Genomic DNA, 20,511 nt, shown 5'->3' on the forward strand with positions numbered 1-20,511 from the left:
GAGAATTGGGCAGGGAAAAAGCTGGCAGCTTGGGCACTGGAAAGGTCCCAGGGGGAGAAGAAGAAGAGGTGTTCATACCAGGTGATTGTAGGCACGAAAAGAGGCCCGGAGCTGCCCAGTGAAGGCATCCCAGATGTGGATAGGGTTCTCACGACTGCTACTGGCCACACTGTTAGGAAAACAGAGTCACTGAGGAGCAGTTACTATATGAAAAGTACATGAAGGGAACAAACTGGGCCTCTCAGCTCCCCTATGAAAGATGTATAGGACTTTCTCTTCTCCATGCCCTCCTTGACAGCACTCCACTCCCTCCCTCTCCCCCAAAATAGTCTCTAGAAATACCAAGATATGAATGTCTCTATCATATGAAAAGATGATCAAATATCATAACTTACAAGCATGTGTCTGGCTGGCCTGAATTCATCAGAGAATACCAACAGTAATCATAGATAGTGTCACCTTCCGCCATACGCAGAACTGGGACCTAGACAAGAGAGAATGGGAATACTTGGATCTTGAGGACTACACACCTTTATCTTATAGGATTTCTCTATGGGTGACAAGACCATTCCCTTGGGCCAAAGGGTGTATAATAGTCACAGAAACCAACCAGGGAAGAAGTGTCTCTTCTCGGGTATGATAAGGAAGATGGAATTAAAATGTACTAACACAATAAAATTGTGGAGAATAATGAAAAAATATGTTTTCCTAGTCAGTCTGGTTTGAAAACCACATCTTCAACTTTGATTCTATTTTTTGTTCTTATCCAATCCTTCCTACTCCTTCAGCTGCTAAACCCAGATAATCTCATTCTTCAAGGTGTCACCTAAATAGCCTCTCTTCCATATACTCCATTAAAGAAATCTTACCCAAACTCCATAAACATTAAGTACCTAAAAACATGCAAAAGCACCATGCTACAAGAGCACTAAGATGAAAAGCTATAATATAGTTCCAGTTCCTTAGGAGTTTATTTTCTCCTAGCAGAAGAGAAAAGGAACTCCTTAATAGGTTATTGACAAGGGCAGACTATGATATAGGAAAAACAGAAAGCAAGGCAAAAAGTTTTAAGAAATGTGAGAAGTCCTCCATTAGTAGCAACGCAGTGACCCTGAACAACCTGGAGGAATCTACAAGAAAAACCACTATCCACATTCAGAGGAAACACTGTGGGAGTAAAAACACTGAAGGAAAACAACTGCTTGAATACACAGATCGAAGGGATATGGTTGGGGATATAGACTCTAAATGAACATCCTAGTGCAAACAACAACATGGAAATAGGTTCTGATCAAGGACACAAGTAATACCCAATGAAATTGCACGTTGGCTGCAGAAAGGGTGGGTGGAGGGGAGGGAGGGAAATTAAGTGATTATTGTAACAAAAAAATAATATTTTAAAAAATAATTAAAAAAAAGAAATGTGAGAAGTCACTTTTAGCTGACAGATTAAGGAAGATAAGGCAAAGCCACTGATCCCTGGCCCTTTACCACATTTTCCCTTTAGGTGGAGATGTGGAGGGTTGGCTCTACACATAAGGGACCGTGTGCATAAACTAAAGAGTGAAAAAGATAGAATGAAAACAAGAAAAGAACCAGTAGTTCATCCAGGGCAAAATGTTAAGGGAAAGGGTACGAAACAAGATGGGAAATGTTGGTAGGAACTAGATGGTAGGACACCAGTAACAAGGAGTCACTGCAGTTTTCAAAGATTAGTATAAGACACGTACATTAAGGAAGCCTAATGTGGCCAAAACACAGGATCATGGAGACTTTGGAGGATGTTCCCATGATGATCAACAGGTCATGGCACTGGAACTATTCATCCAGAGAGATGGAAAGTCAGTTCAAGAGAGCCTGAGGCAGAATTGAAGGAAAAAGAGACTCTAAACAGACACTATTTCAGAAAGTTGGTCGTCAATGAAGACCAGAAGTAACTTCATAAACCATGGCTGACCCAGGTCTTGATGTAAAAGAAATAAACTAACCAAGAGCTAGCCCTAGTAATCTAGAACTGAGTTCCAGCTTTGGAAGGGAACAGATTCTGGGAACACAAATAAGCATCCCTATCAAAAGCAACACTATGTTCAGGGGAGCTTAAAAAATTTTGAGGTTTTGAGACAAGAAGAATGGTGGTGACATCAACGGAAATCTATGGCTTCTTTCAAAGCTTAGCTCAAAAGCCATCTCCTTCAAAGGAAGCCTATCTTGACCCTCAATACCTGCAGAAGTTAATGTATGTGTGTATTTAATTTTCTATATACATGTTACTTCCTCTAAGAGAAATGCCAGGTCCTTGGGAAGAATAGAAACAGTTTTGTTTTTCTTGTTCTACCATCAGTCCCTGGCACCCTGCCTGACACTGCGTGTGCCAAACAAATGAATATGAAGAGGGGGGGAAAAGTCTCTCTAGGAGATTCTACTTTACTAGAAGAGAATGACACAGATGCAGGAAAATTATATTGAATAATATGTAAAATTTTAACTGTAGGATCAGAAAAGGCTTAAGAGTTCCTGAATAGAGCTTGAGAGAAGCTAAGGAAAATGTGGGAGCACATTTCAGCCCTGGAAAAAATGTACAGAGTCTGGCTAGAATGTGTGTGGGTTGTAAAAAGGGAATAATATGAAACAAGGCTATAAAGATAGGTTAGAGCTAGGTAGTGGAATTCTAAATTTGCATTTTACGAAGAAGCAATAGGGAGTCTGGTGAATATTTCTGCACAAGGATATAATGTGGATCAAATTTATATTTGCAACAGGAGAAAAAGATCCCTGGAATACCTTCTGTAATTTGACATAGAAGGAAGGGTTCAGATACCCACACTCACCATTTCTGCATTCTTGAGCTCTTCCTCCTCATTATACAGCTCTGGAGGTAGGTTATAAATACGAAGGGTGTTGTCAGCACTGTTGGTCAAGAGGCAGGAGCCATCTGGGGCCCTGGAGGCAGAGGAGATTTAGGCTGGATGCCTGGTAGCTGAGTGAGTGGGGAAGATAGGAATTCCTGAGTCCCTGAAGGAAATGGTGGGCACTGGGTCCTGGGAGAGAACTGAGTAATAAAGACCCAGTTCAACTCAATTGAATGAAGAATACTAATTAACCCTCTTCACCCAGATACAACACCTCCCTGCCAATACAATATTGTTCTTTCTAATCCCCATGCCCTTCATCTTATTTACCCAAATTCTTACCATTTACAGCCTTTTAAGAAGTTCTCCGGTTGAAAGCTAAACTCTGACCAGGACCCACTAAGAAGGCGAGGGGGCTGGGAGAAATTGTAGTTCCAGGAACTGGAAAAGAGAGAGCGTCTAGATGCTTGGGACCCTGAGAGGAAAAGGGACTTTGGAAGGATTGGGGAGAGGGACTGGTCAGGGATTTGGGAGCAGACAGGTACTTTAAGGAAGTGGGATTGAGAGGAGAAAACCGACCCTTCAAATTTCTTCCCCAAAAGAAGCAGCCGCTCCAAGTTACTTACTAGTATCCTTCACATTCTGGGATGGGCTCCATCAAGACTTCCTCCACTGGATATTCAGGACCCAATTCGGGAACTTCTCCAGCTACAAATGCGGGAGCTTCCCCATCTATGTCGAGGAAGCTCTCAATTGGGGTGGGTTCCTGCTCTTCTTCACCAATAACCACCTCCTCCACAGGGGCTTCTCCGAACTGTTCTGGAGAAGCAGGGGTTCCAAGGCCCTTTTCTTCCCCCAACTCCACAGAAGGGGTCGGAGGATCCGCTGGCTCAGGGGCAGCCTGGGGGGGCTCATCGCTGCAGCAGGGCGCAAGTGCTGGCTCCGTGGTTACACGGCCCCAGGAAACCTAGGTAAAAACAGGGGCGAAGTAGGCTGGGGGCACAGAGGAGGGAGCAGCCTCAAGGTCTCCTGCTCGGACACTAGGGGTAGGGGTTGGGGTGGAGGCAAGGAGGCAAGGTCTTAAATGTTTATTTGCGCCTCCGACCCACCCCACCCCCACGGAGGGGGAAGAAGAGATGCACGATGAGCAGCAGATAGGCCGGAATGGAGCTCAGAGGCGAGGCCCAGAGGAAGCAAGTGACTTGCCTAAAGTCACACAGGTAACGGCGGCACGGCAGAGGCTGAGCTGGGGTCTTCTCTGGGCTCCTTGGCACCACACTGGTCTCGGAGCCCACGGCGCGGTGCACACTTCAGTGAGACTCGAGAGACAAGCGCGGGACCTAGGGGGGCGAAAGTGAGGGGAGTCTTCCTCCCTTGTAAGGAAAGTGGTAAAGAGATTGCGGCTCACGGGCACATCTAATCCCAAAACGCCGCCAGTCAGTTCCCCGGGACCCGCTGGAGAATCAGGCTAGACACGCCGTCTCTTTCTCGCGAGATTTCGCCCCGGCCTTCCGATTGGTCCTTAATGTTGAAGGTGGCGAGGGGGAAGGGGTGTGGAAATTAAATATACTCAAACTACAATCCCCATAAATCCTTGAGAATTTCCTTCCCCCTTTCCCGCCTCCGTTAACCAACTCCTGCTGGGAGTTGTAGTTCCTGACTGCATTAGACAAGGACTGCGCTGGTCCTTCAACAGCCTCCTTCCTCTCCCTGAGAAGTGAGTGGAGGCAATAACTAAGATGGTTAAGAATGAGTGGATAAAGTAGAACAGATGGGAGGGATGTACAAATAGAAATGTCAAGATTTAGCAATTTGTTGAATATGGAACGGGAGCAATGAAAATGGAATTGCTAAGAATGATTTTGAAACTGAGTGAGTTTAATTACAGTGGTACCCCTGAAAGAAATAAAAACATTTAGGCTAGAGAATGTGATGTATATATGTGTGTGTGCACTAGTGTGTATATAAAGATACACACAAACCCATACAAAAGCAGGTAGATTTGGGAACCTAGAAATGATCACTGGACCACAAGAGCTAACTCAATCACCAAGGATATAGGTAGAAAGAAGAGGGATGGAGGATGGAGATTTGAAGAGTACCCATACTTAGTGAGCACCCATTCACAGACTGACTTGTAGGATAGAATGCAAATTTTAAGTCTTCCATAATCTAGCTCTAAATTAACTTTACAATCTTATTTCATATTATTCCTTTTTAGAACCTGTAAACACTCCACCCAGAATCTTCCAGGGCTGAAGTTACACTTTCACTCTTTCCTCAGCTTCTTTCAAGGCCTGCTCAATTGCTTTTCCTAATCCCAAAGTTTAAAGTCTTCCTTATATTACAGCTCACAAACCCCAACCACTGTGCTTCCCATCAATAAAAAATTCAACTAGTTCTCAGCAAATTACAAGATGGTATAGTAACTTCCTAAGGCCTTTCTTTTAATGATGATCCGGCAAAGGAGGGGACAGAAAAAGCAATCAGAGGTAAGAAAAGGCCCAGGAGAGGCGAAGAGTTGGAGAAATTTTAACACCCAGGACAGTATTGTGATACATAGTGTCAGAAGCTATAGAAAGAGCCAGTAGGATGAAGGCTGAAAAAAAGGGGCATGGATTCTATAAGATGTAGCAGTCATTTGCCTTGGAGAGAGAAATTTTAATTGAGTAATTCGATCAAAAATCAGATTGAAAAGTGGATGAAAAGTAAATAGGAGGGGCAGCTAAAAAAATAGCATAGAGTACCAGGCTTGATGTTTGGCAGACCTGGGTTCAAAGCTAGCCTCAGACACTTCCTAGCTGTGTGACCCTTAATTGATTACCAACTGATACTAAGACAGAAGGTAAGGGTTTAAAAAAGTGAATAGGAGAAAAGGAAGTGGGCAAAGCAAGTATAGACAACTTTTTCCAGGACTTCTGTGAAAGGAAGAAGAGAGACATAGGAAGAATACAGCAGGGTCAAGTAATTGTTAATGATGAAGGAGACACCTGGGCTTATTTATATGCAATGAGCAGTAAGAAACATATCTCCCCTATCTTTAAAGGCATTTAGTTGATCCTACTCAATCCCTTCAGACTATAATCCTATATATTTCCTCTCCTTAGATATGAAACTCCTAAACAAAGGTTCTTAACCTGAGTGGGAGTGGGTTCATGTATTGGGTATTTATTTGGTAGTATTATGATGACTATTTCAATATAATTGGTTTTCTTTATAATCCTATATATTTCATTTTATGCATTTAAAAACACCATTTTGAGATAGTCATGACATAAAAAAGGTTAAGAACACTGCCCTAAAAAAGTTATCTATTGCCTCCATTTTGTCGCCTCCCCATTCATTCACTTCTCAACTCTTATGATCTGACTTCTGAACTCATCTGGAAATGCTTTCTCCAAGCTCACTAATGATTACTGTATCACTAAATCTACTTTTTCTCAGTCCTTGACATCTCTGCAATATTTGACACTATTGAACAGCCCTTCCTTTTAGATATTCTCTCCTTGCTCAGTTTTCTTTTTTTTTTTTAACCCTTAACTTTCTGTTTTACTAACAACTCTAAAACAGAAGGGCAAGGGCTAGACCAATGGGGTTAAGTGACTTGGCCAGGGTCACATAGCTAGGAAGAGTTTGGAGTGTACATTTGAACCCAGGACCCTAAGTCTCTAGGCCTGGCTCTATCCATTGTGCTACCTACCTGCCCCCCTCCTCAGTTTCCTTTAAATGATCAACCTCCATGCTTCAACCCTTATGTGTGGACTTCTGGGCTCTACTCTAACTTCTCTTTTTCTATACTCTCTCTTGGTCTTGATTGGTCTAGCAAATAATTACCAAATCTACATATTCAAGCTTCACCTGTCTCCTAAATCCTACTCCTGCATCTTACTTCTCTACCTAAAGGTCCTATAAGCATTTCAAGCAGAACACTAAAAACTGAATTCATTATATTTTTTCCTTTAAACCCTTCACTCCTCCTAAATTTTTTTTTTGTGGGCACCACCAGGTTTACATCTTGGGATTCATCCTTGACTGTGCACTCTCACTCATCCCCCACAAATTTGGTCAATCCTAACCCTACTCTGTCTCATATTCATCTGTAAAATGAGTTGGAGAAGGAAATGGCAAACAGATTTTTAAAAAAATATTTTTCCATGTTTGCATGATTCATTTTCTTTCCCTCCCCTCTTCCCTCCCCCACTTCCAGAGCCGACAAGCAATTCTACTGGATTGTGCAAATGTTATCCCTTGATACCTATTTCCATATTATTCCTTTCTCTCAATGTGGTTAGCATTCTTTCCCATAAGTCCTCCAGGAAGGAATTCCATGTGAACTGGAACAACCTCTGGGAATTGATGCAGAGTGAAAGGTGAAGAACCAGGAGAACATTATGCACAGAGATTGATACACTGTGGTACAATCAAATGTAGTGGACTTCTCTACTAGCAACAATGCAATAATCCACAACAATTCTGAGGGATTTATGAGGAAGAACGATATCCACATCCAGAGAAAGAACTGTGGGAGTAGAAACAGAGAAGAAAAACACCTGCTTGATCACATGAGTTGATGGGGATATGTTTGGGGATGTAGACTCTAAACAATCACCGTAGCACAAATATCAATACTATGGAAATAGGTCTTGATCAATGGACACATGTAAAACCCAATGGAATTGCACGTCATCTAGGGGAGGGGCTAACAGGAGGGGAGGGAAAGAACATGAATCAAGCAACAGTGAAAAAAAATTCTAAATTAGTTAATTAAATGAAAATTTCCAAATTAAAAAAAAATTTTAATAAGTGCTCCAGGAGTGTCCTGGTTTGTTGCATTGCTACTAGTAGCTAAATTCATTACATTGGATTGTTCTACAATGTTTTATTTTCTATGTACAATGTTCTCCTTGTTCTAAGGCAAACAGTTTTAAGTGGCTTGCCCAGGGTCACACAGTTGAGGCTGTATTTGAAGTCAGGAAGATGTCTTTCTGACTTCAGGCCCAGCAATCTATCCCTTCACCACCTAACTGCTCAATAATTAAGCAAAACAAATTCTCATATTGGCCATGTCCAAAAAAGTATGTCCCATACATAACTTCTACCATCCACTGCCTTTGTTCCTACACACATGTGCTTCTTAACAATGCTAGAGAAAATCATAAAACCATGCTGACCAGATCCACCACAGATTTATGTTACATTTAAACTGGGCTTTCACTAAGGCAAGGTATTCCTTTTACAGTAACTTCCTTAATTGATTCACTATCCCACTTACTATAAATGGTCAGACAAATGTGAGAAAACCTTCAGGCCCCTCACAAGGAAACTTTATTCTTCACACAAATACCAGCCTGGAAGGTCTGGAAGTTATTTTATGCCAAGAGAATAATGGTCACTAAAGGTCAATTATATTCACCAGCAGAGAGATTTGACTGACAGTAACTCTTTCTACCCTATCCATAAGCTTGAGTTCTTGGCCTTCAAGTGGGTTGTTACTTAAAAGTTCAAAAACTATGTATACAGAGTAAAACTCCAAGTATGAACTGATAACAGTCCATTGACTTATATCTTGATCAGTACCAAGTTAGATACTGGATATTTATTGTTTTTATATACTTTAACATGTTTTTGAATTTATTTCTGCTAGTCAGCAAGCGAAGTTCATAAGTAAATCTTGTGACACTGAACCAATCTTCCTTGCCACAGTTATCTGTAGATGGTTGAAGGTAAGAACAAGGCTAAGAGAAGTAATACAGGCCAGAAATCAGTGTAATAATCCTACCTGTGCAAAGTTTCAGAAAGCAGAAGGTACCTTAATGCCAAGGCAATGCAGAGCTGGACAGCACACTCAATTGTGTGCTGTCAACTTGGACTGATTTCCTACATGAAATCAGGGAGCAGTTGGTACTACCTAAAGAATACCACTCAGTAGTCAATGCCTTACTTTGATGACTTTGGACATAGGGATCAAAAAAGGACCTTAGAGCTGGCAAGAAACTAGTTTTACTGGCCAATGATGGATGCAGATATTACCAAGAGTTTGAAACTTATGCCAGATATATACAAAGGGAAACATTACCAATTCATTCAATAAAGACCAGCAAGCCCTTTTCTGTATTAATTTTCTATCCCTGGAGGGAGATGGTAAAAAGATGAGTCAAATCTTAGTAGTGATTGGCCATTTCACCAGCTAGGATTTGAAACCAAGTCCTGTGGCACTAGAAGCCTTCAGGCAAAAACTGGATGACCCTCTTGTCAGAAATGTAGAGAGGATTTCTGTTTAGTTGTAGGTTGTATAAAATAGTATCCACCGTTACTGAAAGGGTTGTGGGATAAGCATTTTTAAGTTTATGGATTCTCTGGATTCACTCTGATCACTTTGAGGGCAAGCCATGCATGAAAATTTTGGCCTTAGACGATATCAAAAAGTCTAGGACTATTATTTTTTTTAATTAAACACCTAGCTTTTATCTTGGAATCAACAGTGTTTATTCACTTCCAAAGCAGAAGAATGGTAAGGGCTAAGCAATTAGGGTTAAGTAACTTGCCCAGGATCACACAGCTAGGAAAGGTCTGGGGGCAGATTTGGACCCTGGACCTCCTGTTTCTAGACTTGGCTCTCAGTCCAGTGAGCCACTTAGCTGCCCCCTTTAAGACTAACTATTCTTTACCAATCTCAAGTAGACACACAGACAGAACATTTTAACCATAAACTGTTGAACATGTTGGGATCTTTAAAACCAGATCAAAAGGCTCAGTAGAGTTGTGTCTCATTTCTAGTATATGCATACAATTCCACCAGGAGTAATGTTATAGGCTTTACACCATACTTGCTCATGTTTGGGCAAGAATCATGCTTGCCTATTGACTTGTGTTTTGTACCTCAGTTGAAAAGGCGATGCAACTACTCACACGGTAGTCATGCAATAGTAATATACCTCTTGATTAAAGGAGAAGCTGAGATGCCTACCAACTAGACATAGCTTCAACTCAGAAGGTCTGTGACAGAAACAAAAGTGCTAGGATGACAAGAGTAAGGTGTTAAGACCTTCAACAAGGAGACCACGTTCTGTTGGGAAATCTTGGCAATTAAGGGATATAAACTAGGTAACAGATAAAAAACTAAACCATATAGTTATTGAAAGATGCAGCAACTTGCTTGTTTATAAAACAGCTCCAAAGAATGGGAGAGGGTCCTATCAGTGCCCATAGAATATTTAGTTAGACTTGCCAAAGAGCAAGTAGAGAAAAGCGATGGTCACTCACCTAGGAAAAGGGCTGAGGAAAAGAAATCATTTACCAACTGCACAAAGACTTTCTGATCCAGATATAGGCCTGAAAGTAATGCATCCAGCAAAGGGAATTCTTTATATTATTCCAAGGCAGGCTAACAACCCAGTGGCATCTTCTTTCCTGCCTAAAACTGCTACAGAGACTCTTAGGATATAGATTCTACCCACAGAGCCAAAACCAGCACAGGCGGAGATACACAAATCTATTCAGAACCCAATGTTCAGCCCAGCTAACTTCTAGCTCTTGCAAAGGAGCTGAGAGGATCAGTCAGTGGCAAGGGAACTAGGCCTATGAGACCAGTCACTAGGCTAAGTTAGGGTGTTATAGGAAACCTGGACAAAGAGTTACACATGTATTTAAGTGATAATACTAGACTATTCATCTGTAAAGTGCCTTACATGTAATTGCATGTATTTATTGCTATACATGTATGAATTACTGAATGTTTGAGTGTGCTCGTTTTTTATTTGGTTGTTATAATTGGTTTGACTTGTGTTTTGTACATGCTCTAGTGATATCTGCTCCTTGTTGCTACTACTTATAGTTAGGTTCTATTTTACATATAGACCCTTTGTATATAAATATATAAAATTAGTAATATACAGTAAATATGTATGTAGTAACTATGTATATGTAGTAGATACTATATGTAGTGTTATTATTGCAGCTAGGTAGTTTTGCTTCGTTAGTTAGCCAGGCTTATTGTTTTCAATTGATTGATGTGTATATGGATATGTAAGTACTTTCCAATGGGCATGTGTTTTACATTTTACATTTCAATGTTACTGAGTTACAGTTTCAATGGTCCTGAAGGTTGGCTATCTGGGATACCAGGATAGTCATCCTTGTTGTTTTAAAGAACTAATGTTTGTACTCATACACTACAGTTACAGGTTTTGGACTTGCCTCAGCTGATCTTTGCAAGACTGCAAAGAGTTTTGGCCCAGGGGAAGAATGTAACCTAATTCTCAAAGCCCATTGGTATGGGACTTTTCCTCTTTCATGGAGATCAATAGCTCCATCTGGTGGTGATCAATAGCCCCACCTGCATGAGGCCCAGGGCAGAGTTAAGAGTAGAGAAGAGAGCACTTAAGTCTCTTCAAGCTCTTCAGCCTCTTTGAGCTTTGAGTTTCTTTGAATCTCTTCAGGTTCTACAGTCAAGGCTTCAAGCTTCAAGAGAGAAGATGGAAGTTGCCAACCCCACTTCAGGTTGCTGAAGGAAAAGATTCTGGGAAGAAACTGGCATGAGAGAAGCAGACAGATTCTATCATGTTCCCATGCCCAGCTTGCTACACAAAAGGCTTTGAGGAATTTCTCCTTGCTTGACATCTGAGACTCTCTTGGTTGAGCTGCTAAGCTCACTCCCAATGTATACTTTCTCTGAAATGTATTTCTTTGCTTAAATATTTTTTTTTAATTTTTCCTTTCCTCTCACATTTTAACTCTACAGTTTGGCTTCATTCTCTTTCACCTCCACTCCATCCAATCTTGTCAAGTCCTGTTGATTTTAATATCCTTTTCTCCTCTCTTTTAACATGCCATCACTAAGGTATAGACCATCACCTCACTCCTGAACTATTTATTACAAGATTCTGTTGTTTGGGGACTGCCTATCTCAACTCTCTCTCCATTCTAGTCCATCTACCACTCAGCTATCAGTTTAATTTTCCTAAAGCAAAGATCTAACAATGTTACTCCCTATTCAATAAATTCTAGTGACTCCCTATCACCTTCAGAATCATATAGAGGGTCCTTTGTCATTCTAAGCCCTTAACAACCTGCCTCCCTCACACACATCCTTCCAGCCTTCTTACAGCTTACTCATTTCTACATACTCTGTTATCCAGAGCACTGGCCTCCATGAAGTTCCTTTAACAAGATATTCCATCTCCCTGCCTGAGCTATCCCCCATCCCTAGAATGCTTTCCTTCCTCAACTTCACCTCTTAGCTACCCCAGCTAAAATTCTACTTTCCAAAGTCCCACCTTTCCTGATCCTCCCTTAATGATAATGCCTTCCCTTTATTGATCATCTCCAAATGGTAGATGCTTAATAAAGGCTTATAGACTATTAGTAATTTTGAGAAATTTTCACATATTAAATTTTTTTCAATATATGTTACACATTTTTCCCTATCTCCATTCCATATTAAGAAAATATAACATTTTTCATATAATTATTTGACATGTTAGATTTCTTCTTTTGAAAGCTACCTATTCATATCCACTTATGTATTGGGAAATGGCTCTTAATCTTATACATTTTAATACATTCCTTGCATATCTTAAATATGAGAGCTTGATCAGATAACTTGCTTCAAAAGATTCTCCACAGTTAATTGTTTCCCTTCTAATTTGAACTGAATTGGTTTTGTTTGTGCAAAAAATTTTTAATTTTATATCAAAATGGTGGTCTGCAATCTTCTCTCTCTTCCCCTAATCTTAGATCTGAAAGCTAATGTCTTTTTTTTTTTAATTTGCCTAAGATCTCACTTTTTATGGATCCATTTGGTGTTTCTCTTGGTATATCATGAGAGGTGTAGATCTGTACCTAATTTCTGCCAGATTACTGTCCAGTTTTCCAAGTAGTTTGTAAAATAATGAGTCTTCATACCCCAACACTGGTCTATTGAACTCTAGGCCACTGTATTCATTTCCTTCTATATGCTTGGTACCAAATTTTTCTCACTAATCAAATTTTCTATTTTTTAATTAGTACCAAATTGTTTTAATGAATATTACTTTGTAGCAGAATTTGAGATTTAGTACTACTAGATCCTTACTTTTTCCTTCTCCCACTTTTTCCCTTCATTATTTCCTTTGAGATTCTTCACCTGTTCCTTTAGATTGATCTATTCATTCTAGCTCTATAAAATAATCCTTTGAGAAGCGGAGTCAAGATGGCGCCACAGAGGCAGTAAAAGTTCAGATCTCTGAAAACCCTTCCTCACTGATTAAAAACAAAATGCTTCTAGGGGACTGAAAAAACAAAATGCATCTAGGGCACAAATCTAACAACAGGACAGAACTAAGGAACCTTCCTGCTGGACTCAACTTAAAAGATATGCCCCCCCCCCAAAAGCCTGAATTCAAGAACACTCAGGTTTAAGGGGAAGGAAGAAGGAAGGTCCCAGGACCCCTTCCCCACTTCAAGTACTGAGTCTCCAGCAGTGGCTGGAATCTCTGGGCGGGTAAGGGTGCTAGTCTGGAGGGAATACCTTGCAGGCAAAACTGTGCCAGGCTCAAGGATTTAAACACAGGCAGTGGGGAGGCAGCTGGAGGAGAAGCTCAGAGAAGGCAGCCCAATCACAGCCAAGACACTCCATATTCCACCACCACCCTTTACAGAGGTTTTGGTCTCAGAATACATCCAGCTCTGCAAAATCAACTCCACCCTGGCTTAATCTTATCAAGCCTTCAGAGGGCAGGGAATCTCAAGCTCCAACACCCCTCCCAAATAGACTGCTCTGAGAGCCTTGCTGATTAAGCTCCAAGAGTTAAGGCTACAACTACTACAGAACACCTTAATTACAAGATGGGAAGCACAGCTCCTTTATAGCTTCTGCTGACAGCTGGGGAAGATTTGACATCAGGACTCAACCTGATCAATCAGCAGAGCAGAGGAGAAGTCCCTTCAGGACAGAAAAGTCAAAACCCACAGATCCAGCACATAATGAAAGGAGCAAGGCTACAGGCAACTACAGAGGGGGAAAAGAAGGAGCAAATATGAGCAAACAACAGAAAAAGAAAAAAGAAATTACAATCGACAGCTTCTATCCAGGCAACGAAACAAAGAGCAAATGAAACAGAGGAAGATCAAGGAACACCAAGCAAAAACAGAAATTCCAGTGAATTGGACACGACCTTCGGAAGAACTCAAAGTACAATTCAAAACACAATTAAGAGAAGCCGAAACCAACTGGGAAAAGAACTTAAAAAGCAAGATATGTCATCTGGAAACAGAGGCACTTGAACTAAAATGAGAAAATAGTGTCTTGAAAGCCAAAATTAATCAGCTTGAAAATGAGGCAAAGGAGATGAAAGATGAGGCAAACGAAAATGAAAGATAACCTCCAAAGAAAATAAGACTAGAAGGAGAAGGATAACCAAAAAGCCAAGATGACATTCAGTCTTTAAAAACTAGAATACAACAATTAGAAGCAAATGACTTCACAAGGCAACAGGAAACTATAAAACAAAATCAAAAGAATGAAAAAACTGAGAAAAATATGAAACACCTCATCCACAAAAACAGAAGATTTAGAAAACAGGTACAGGAGAGACAACTTAAGAATCATTGGTCTACTGAAAGACCATGACAAAAGAAAAAGGCTGGATATCATCCTAAAGGAAATTATCCAAGAAAACTGCCCCAACATTCTAGAACAAGAGGGAAAATATTGAAAGAATCCAAAGATTGCCTCCTGTACTTAATCACCAACTGACAACACCCAGGAATGTTATAGCCAAATTCAAGAACTACCAGACCAAGGAAAAAATATTACAAGCTATTAAGAAGAAGTCATTCAAATACCATAGAACTACAGTTAGGATAACACAGGATCTGGCTGCATCTACACTGAAGGACCAAAAGTCATGGAATATGATATTCCAGAAAGCAAGGGAACTACAACCAATAATCAACTACCCAGAAAAACTGACTATATTTTTACAGGAGAAAGTATGGCCATTTAATAAAATAGAAGACTTCTAAGCATTCATAAAGAAAAGACCAGACCTGAACAGAAAATTTGATGACCAAACACAGAACACAAGAGAATCATCAACAGGTAATTAAGAAAGGGGGAAAACAACAACAAAAAAAACTTTTTTAAGAGATCCAATAAGTTAAAATGATATGTATCCCTATAAGAAAAGATGATATTAGTAACTCTTAAAAATTGTTATTACTACCTGGGTAGCTAGAAGAATTATATTTAGAGGGAACAGTGACAAACTGTATAGGACGAAATGCCAAGACAAAATATGTATAAAGATATATGTATGCATAAATATATATGTATATGTATATATAAAACGAATTTTAAAAGAGGTTAATACTAAAAGAAATGAGAAAAGAAACCAAATGGGGTAAATTTATATGTCATAAAGAAGAGCATGGCAGGAGTGGAGGAGAACACCAATACACTGGGAGGGTAAAGAAGTTGGAGATAGGAAATACTCAATTCTTAAATGTATTGAAATTGACTCAAAGAGAGAAGAACAATCAAATCCATTGGGACAGAGAATTGATTTGCGCCCTATAGAGAAGTAGAAGGGTAACTGGTGGGGAGGGAAGCAATACAAGGGAGGGAGAGGGTGGGGGTAGTTTAAAAAGACTGTAAATAAAATAAATGGGGAATAAGAAGGGAGGGGTAGAAAGGGAAGTAAAATAAGGATGGGAATTAGGGGGGCTGATTAAAAACAAAACACTGGTGTAGAAGGAAATAGTGAAAGAAGAAAGGGCAGGACTAGGAGTGGAAATCAAAATGCTGGGAAATACACAGCTAGTAATCATAACTTTGAATGTGAATAGAATGAACTCACCCATAAAACTCAAGCAAATACCAGAGTTGATTAGAAACCAAAATCCTACCATATGCTATCTACAAGAAACACACATGAGGAACGTAGACACACATAGAGGAAAAGTAAAAGGATGGAGCCAAATCTATTGGGCATCAACTGATAAAAAGAAAGCAGGACAACTAAAACTAGACTTGAAAAATTGGAAGAACATTAACTGCTCATGGGTAGGACGAGCCAATATAATAAAAATGACCGTCCTACCCAAACTCATTTATCTATTTAGTGCCATACCCATTGAACTTCCAAAAACATTTTTTTACTGATTTAGAAAAAACCATAACAAAGTTCAATTGGAAGAACAAAGGATCAAGGATATCCAGGGAAACAATGAAAAAAAAATACAAAGGAAGGGGGCCTTGCAGTCCCAGATCTCAGACTATATTATAAAGCAGCAGTCATCAAAACAATTTGGTACTGGCTAAGAGACAGAAAGGAGGATCAGTGGAATAGACTCAGAGTAAGTGACCTCAGCAGGACAGTATACGACAAACCCAGAGAACCCAGCTTTTGGGATAAAAATACACTATTTCATAAAAACTGCTGGGAAAATTGGAGGACAGTGTGGGAAAGATTAGGTTTAGATCAACACCTCACACTCTACACCAAGATAAATTCAAAATGGGTGAATAACTTGAACATAAAGAAGGAAACTATAAGAAAATTAGGTGAACACAGAATAGTATATATGTCAGACCTTTGGGAAGAGAAAGATTTTTAAACCAAGCAAGACTTGGAAAGAGTCAAAAAATGCAAAATAAATAATTTGGAATACATCAAATTAAAAAGTTTTTGTACAAACAAAACCAATGTAACTAAAATCAGAAGGAAAGCAACAAATTGGGATGCAATCTTCATAAAAACCTCTGACAAAGGTTTAATTACTCAAATTTACAAAGAGCTAAATCAATTGTACAAAAAATCAAGCCATTCTCCAATTGATAAATAGGCAAGGGACATGAACAGGCAGTTCTCAGCCAAAGAAATCAAAACTATTAATAAGCACATGAAAAAGTGCTCTACATCTCTTATAATCTGAGAGATGCAAATCAAAACAGCTCTGAGGTATCACCTCACACCTAGCAGATTGGCTAACATGACAGCAAAGGAAAGAAATGAATGCTGGAGGGGATGTGGCAAAGTTGGGACATTAATGCATTGCTGGTGGAGTTGGGAATTAATCCAACCATTCTGGAGGACAATTTGGAACTATGCCCAAAGGGCGATAAAAGACTGTCTGCCCTTTGATCCAGCCATAGCACTGCTGGGTTTGTACCACAAAGAGATAATAAGGAAAAAGACCTGTACAAGAATATTCATAGCTGCACTCTTTGTGGTGGCCAAAAATTGGAAAATGGGGGGATGCCCTTCAATTGGGGAATGGCTGAACAAATTGTGGTATATGTCGGTGATGGAATACTATTGTGCTCAAAAGAATAATAAAGTAGAGGAATTCCATGGAGACTGGAACAACCTCCAGGAAGTGATGCAGAGCGAAAGGAGCAGAACCAGGAAAACATTATACACAGAGACTGATACATTGTGGTACAATCGAAGGTAATGGACTTCTCCATTAGGGACAATGCAATGTCCCTGAACAATATGCAGGGATCTAAAAAACACTATCCACAAGCAGAGGATAAACTGTGGGAGTAAAAACACCGAGGAAAAGCAACTGCTTGACTATAGGGGTGGAGGGGATATGACTGAGGAGAGACTCTAAATGAACACTCTAATGCAAATACCAACAACATGGAAATGGATTTGAGTCAAGAACACATGTGATACCCAGTGGAATCATGCATCAGCTATGGGGGGCGGGGGGAGGAAAAGAAAATGATTTTTGTTTCCAATGCATAATGTTTGGAAATGACCAAATAAAATAATGTTTATTAAAAAAATTAAAGAAAAGAAAGAAAGCAGGAGTCACAATCATGATATATGACAAAGCCAAAGTAAAAATAGAGTTAGTCAAAAGGTAATTACATCCTGATAAAAGGCAGTATAGACAATGAGGAAATATCAGTACTCGACATGTATGCACCAAATGGCATAGCATCCAAATTTCTAAAGGAGAAACTAGTGGAGCTCAAGGATGAAATAGATAGAAAAAACTATACTAGTGGGAGACCTGAACCTTCCTCTATCAGAACTAGATAAATCAAACCAAAAAATAAATAAGAAAGAGGTAAGAGAAGTGAATGAAATCTTAGAAAAATTACAGTTAGTAGATATGTGGAGAAAAATAAATAGGGACAAAAAGGAATACACCTTCTTTTCAGCAGCACATGGTACATTCACAAAAATTAACCATGCACTAGGGCATAAAAACATTGCAAACAAATGCAAAAGAGCAGAAATGATAAATGCAACTTCTCAGATCACAATACAGTGAAAATATTTAATTAGTAATGGTACATGGAGAGGCAAATCAAATATTAATTGGAAATTAAACAATATGATTCTCCAAAATTGGTTAAAGAACAAATCATAGAAACAATTAATAATTTAATTGAAGAAAAGGACAAGATGAGACATCCTTTCAAAATCTATGGGATGCAGCCAAAGCAGTACTCAGGGAGAAATTTATATCCTTGAGTTCATATTTTAACAAACTAGAGAGGGCAGAGGTCAATGAATTGGGCATGCAAATTAAAAAAACTAGAAAATGAACAAATTAAAAATCCTCAGATGAAGACTAAATTAGAGATCCTAAAAATTAAGGAAGAAATTAATAAAATTGAAAGTCACAGAACTATTGATTTAATAAATAAGACTAGAAGCTGGTACTTTGGGGGAAAAAAACAAATAAAAAGTACTGGTCAATCTATCAAACATTCAAAGAACAACTAATCCCAATATTATACAAACTATTTGACAGAATAAGCAAAGAAGGAGGTCTACCAAATTCATTTTATGACACAAACATGGTACTGATTCCAAAGCCAGGCAGGTCAAAATCAGAGAAAGAAAACTACAGACCAATCTCTTTAATGAACATAGATGCAAAAATCTTAAATATAATACTAGCAAAAAGACTCTAGCAAGTGATCATGAGGGTTATTCATTATGACCAGCTGGGATTTATACCAGGAATGCAAGGATGGTTCAATATTAGGGAAAAAATCCACATAATTGACCATATTAACAAGCAAACCAACAAAAATCACATGATTATTTCAATAAATGCAGAAAAAACCTTTGACAAAATACAACACTCATTCCTATTGAAAACGCTAAAAAGCATAGGAATATAAGGGCCTTTCCTAAAAATAATAAACAGTATATATCTAAAACCATCAGCAAACATCATCTGCAATGGGGATAAACTACATGCATTCCCAATAAGATCAGGAGTGAAACAAGGATGCCCATTATCACCTCTGTTATTTAACATTGTACTAGAAACACTAGTAGTAGCAATTAAAGAAGAAAAAGAAATTGAAGGTATTAAAATAGGCAATGAGAAGACCAGGCTATCACTCTTTGCAGATAATATGATGGTCTACTTAAAGAATCCTACAGAATCAACTAAAAAGCTAGTAGAATAATCAACAACTTTAGCAAAGTTGCAGGATACAAAATAAACCCACATAAGTCATCAGCATTTCTATATATCTCCAACACATCTCAGCAGCAAGAATTAGAAAGAGAAATTCCATTTAATATCACCCTAGACAATATAAAATACTTAGGAATCTATCTGCCAAGACAAACACAGGAACTATATGAAGGCAACTACAAAACACTTTCCACACAACTAAAACTACATCTGAGCAATTGGAAAAAAATTAACTGTTAATGGGTAGGACGAGCTAACAAAATAAAAATGACCATCCTACCCAAACTTATTTTTTTATTTACTGCCATATCCATCGAACTTCCAAAAAACATTTTTACTGAATTAGAAAAAACCATAACAAAGTTCATTTGGAAGAACAAAAGATCAAGGATATCCAGGGAAATAATGAAAAAAAAATGCAAAGGAAGGTGACCTTGCAGTACCAGATGTCAAACTATACTATAAAGCAATGGTCATCAAAACAATTTGGTACTGGCTAAGAGACAGAAAGGAGGATCAGTGGAATAGACTTGGGGTAAGTGATCTCAGCAGGACAGTCTACAATAAGCCCAAAGATCCCAGCTTTTGGGACCAAAATCCACTATTTGATAAAAACTTCTGGGAAAACTGGAAGTCAGCATGGGAGCAATTAGAATTGGATCACCATCTCACACCCTACACCAAAATAAACTCAGAATGGGTGAATGACTTGAATATAAAGAAGGAAACTATAAGTAAATTAGGTGAACATAGAATAGTATACATGTCTTTGGGAAAGGAAAGAATTTAAGACCAAGCAAGAGTTAGAAAAAAATCACAAAATGTAAAATAAATAATTTTGATTACATTAAATTAAAAAGGTTTTGAACAAATAAAACCAATGCAACCAAAATTAGAAGGGGAGCAACAATTGGGGAAAATTCTTCATAACAAAAACCTTTGACAAAGATCTAATTGTTCAAATTTATAAAGAGCTAAATCAATTGTACAAAAAATCAAGCCATTCTCCAATTGATAAATGGGCAAGGGACATGACCAGGCAGTTCTCAGCCAAAGAAATCAAAACTATTAATAAGCACATGGAAAAAGTCTAAATGTCTTATAATCCGAGAGATGCAAATCAAAACAACTCTGAGGTATCACCTCACACCTAGCAGATTGGCTAACATGACAGCAAAGGAAAGAAATGAATGCTGGAGGGGATGTGGCAAAGTTGGGACATTAA

The 20,511-nt window shown here is 38.9% G+C and overlaps 1 protein-coding gene across 4 annotated transcripts in view; it reads right to left on the reverse strand.

Moving 5' to 3' along the window:
* Positions 1-20,511, reverse strand: part of WRAP53 (WD repeat containing antisense to TP53) — a 34,654-nt gene that overhangs the window by 3,777 nt on the left and 10,366 nt on the right. Inside the window, exons 1-6 of one of the 4 annotated variants that reach the window (XM_056817582.1) lie at positions 4,056-4,336; positions 3,476-3,816; positions 3,192-3,290; positions 2,829-2,940; positions 396-484; positions 79-169 (exon numbers count right to left, since the gene is read on the reverse strand). In XM_056817582.1, the coding sequence (XP_056673560.1) occupies positions 79-169; positions 396-484; positions 2,829-2,940; positions 3,192-3,290; positions 3,476-3,507 (423 nt within the window). In that variant the 5' untranslated portion in view covers positions 3,508-3,816; positions 4,056-4,336. Of the gene's footprint in view, positions 1-78; positions 170-395; positions 485-2,828; positions 3,050-3,191; positions 3,291-3,475; positions 3,817-4,055; positions 4,337-20,511 lie in introns of those variants that run through there. The other 3 variants (XM_056817583.1, XM_056817585.1, XM_056817584.1) reach the window with 3 other exon arrangements.

The sequence above is a fragment of the Monodelphis domestica genome, chromosome 2, assembly GCF_027887165.1.
Source record: "Monodelphis domestica isolate mMonDom1 chromosome 2, mMonDom1.pri, whole genome shotgun sequence".
Lineage (NCBI taxonomy): Eukaryota > Metazoa > Chordata > Mammalia > Didelphimorphia > Didelphidae > Monodelphis > Monodelphis domestica.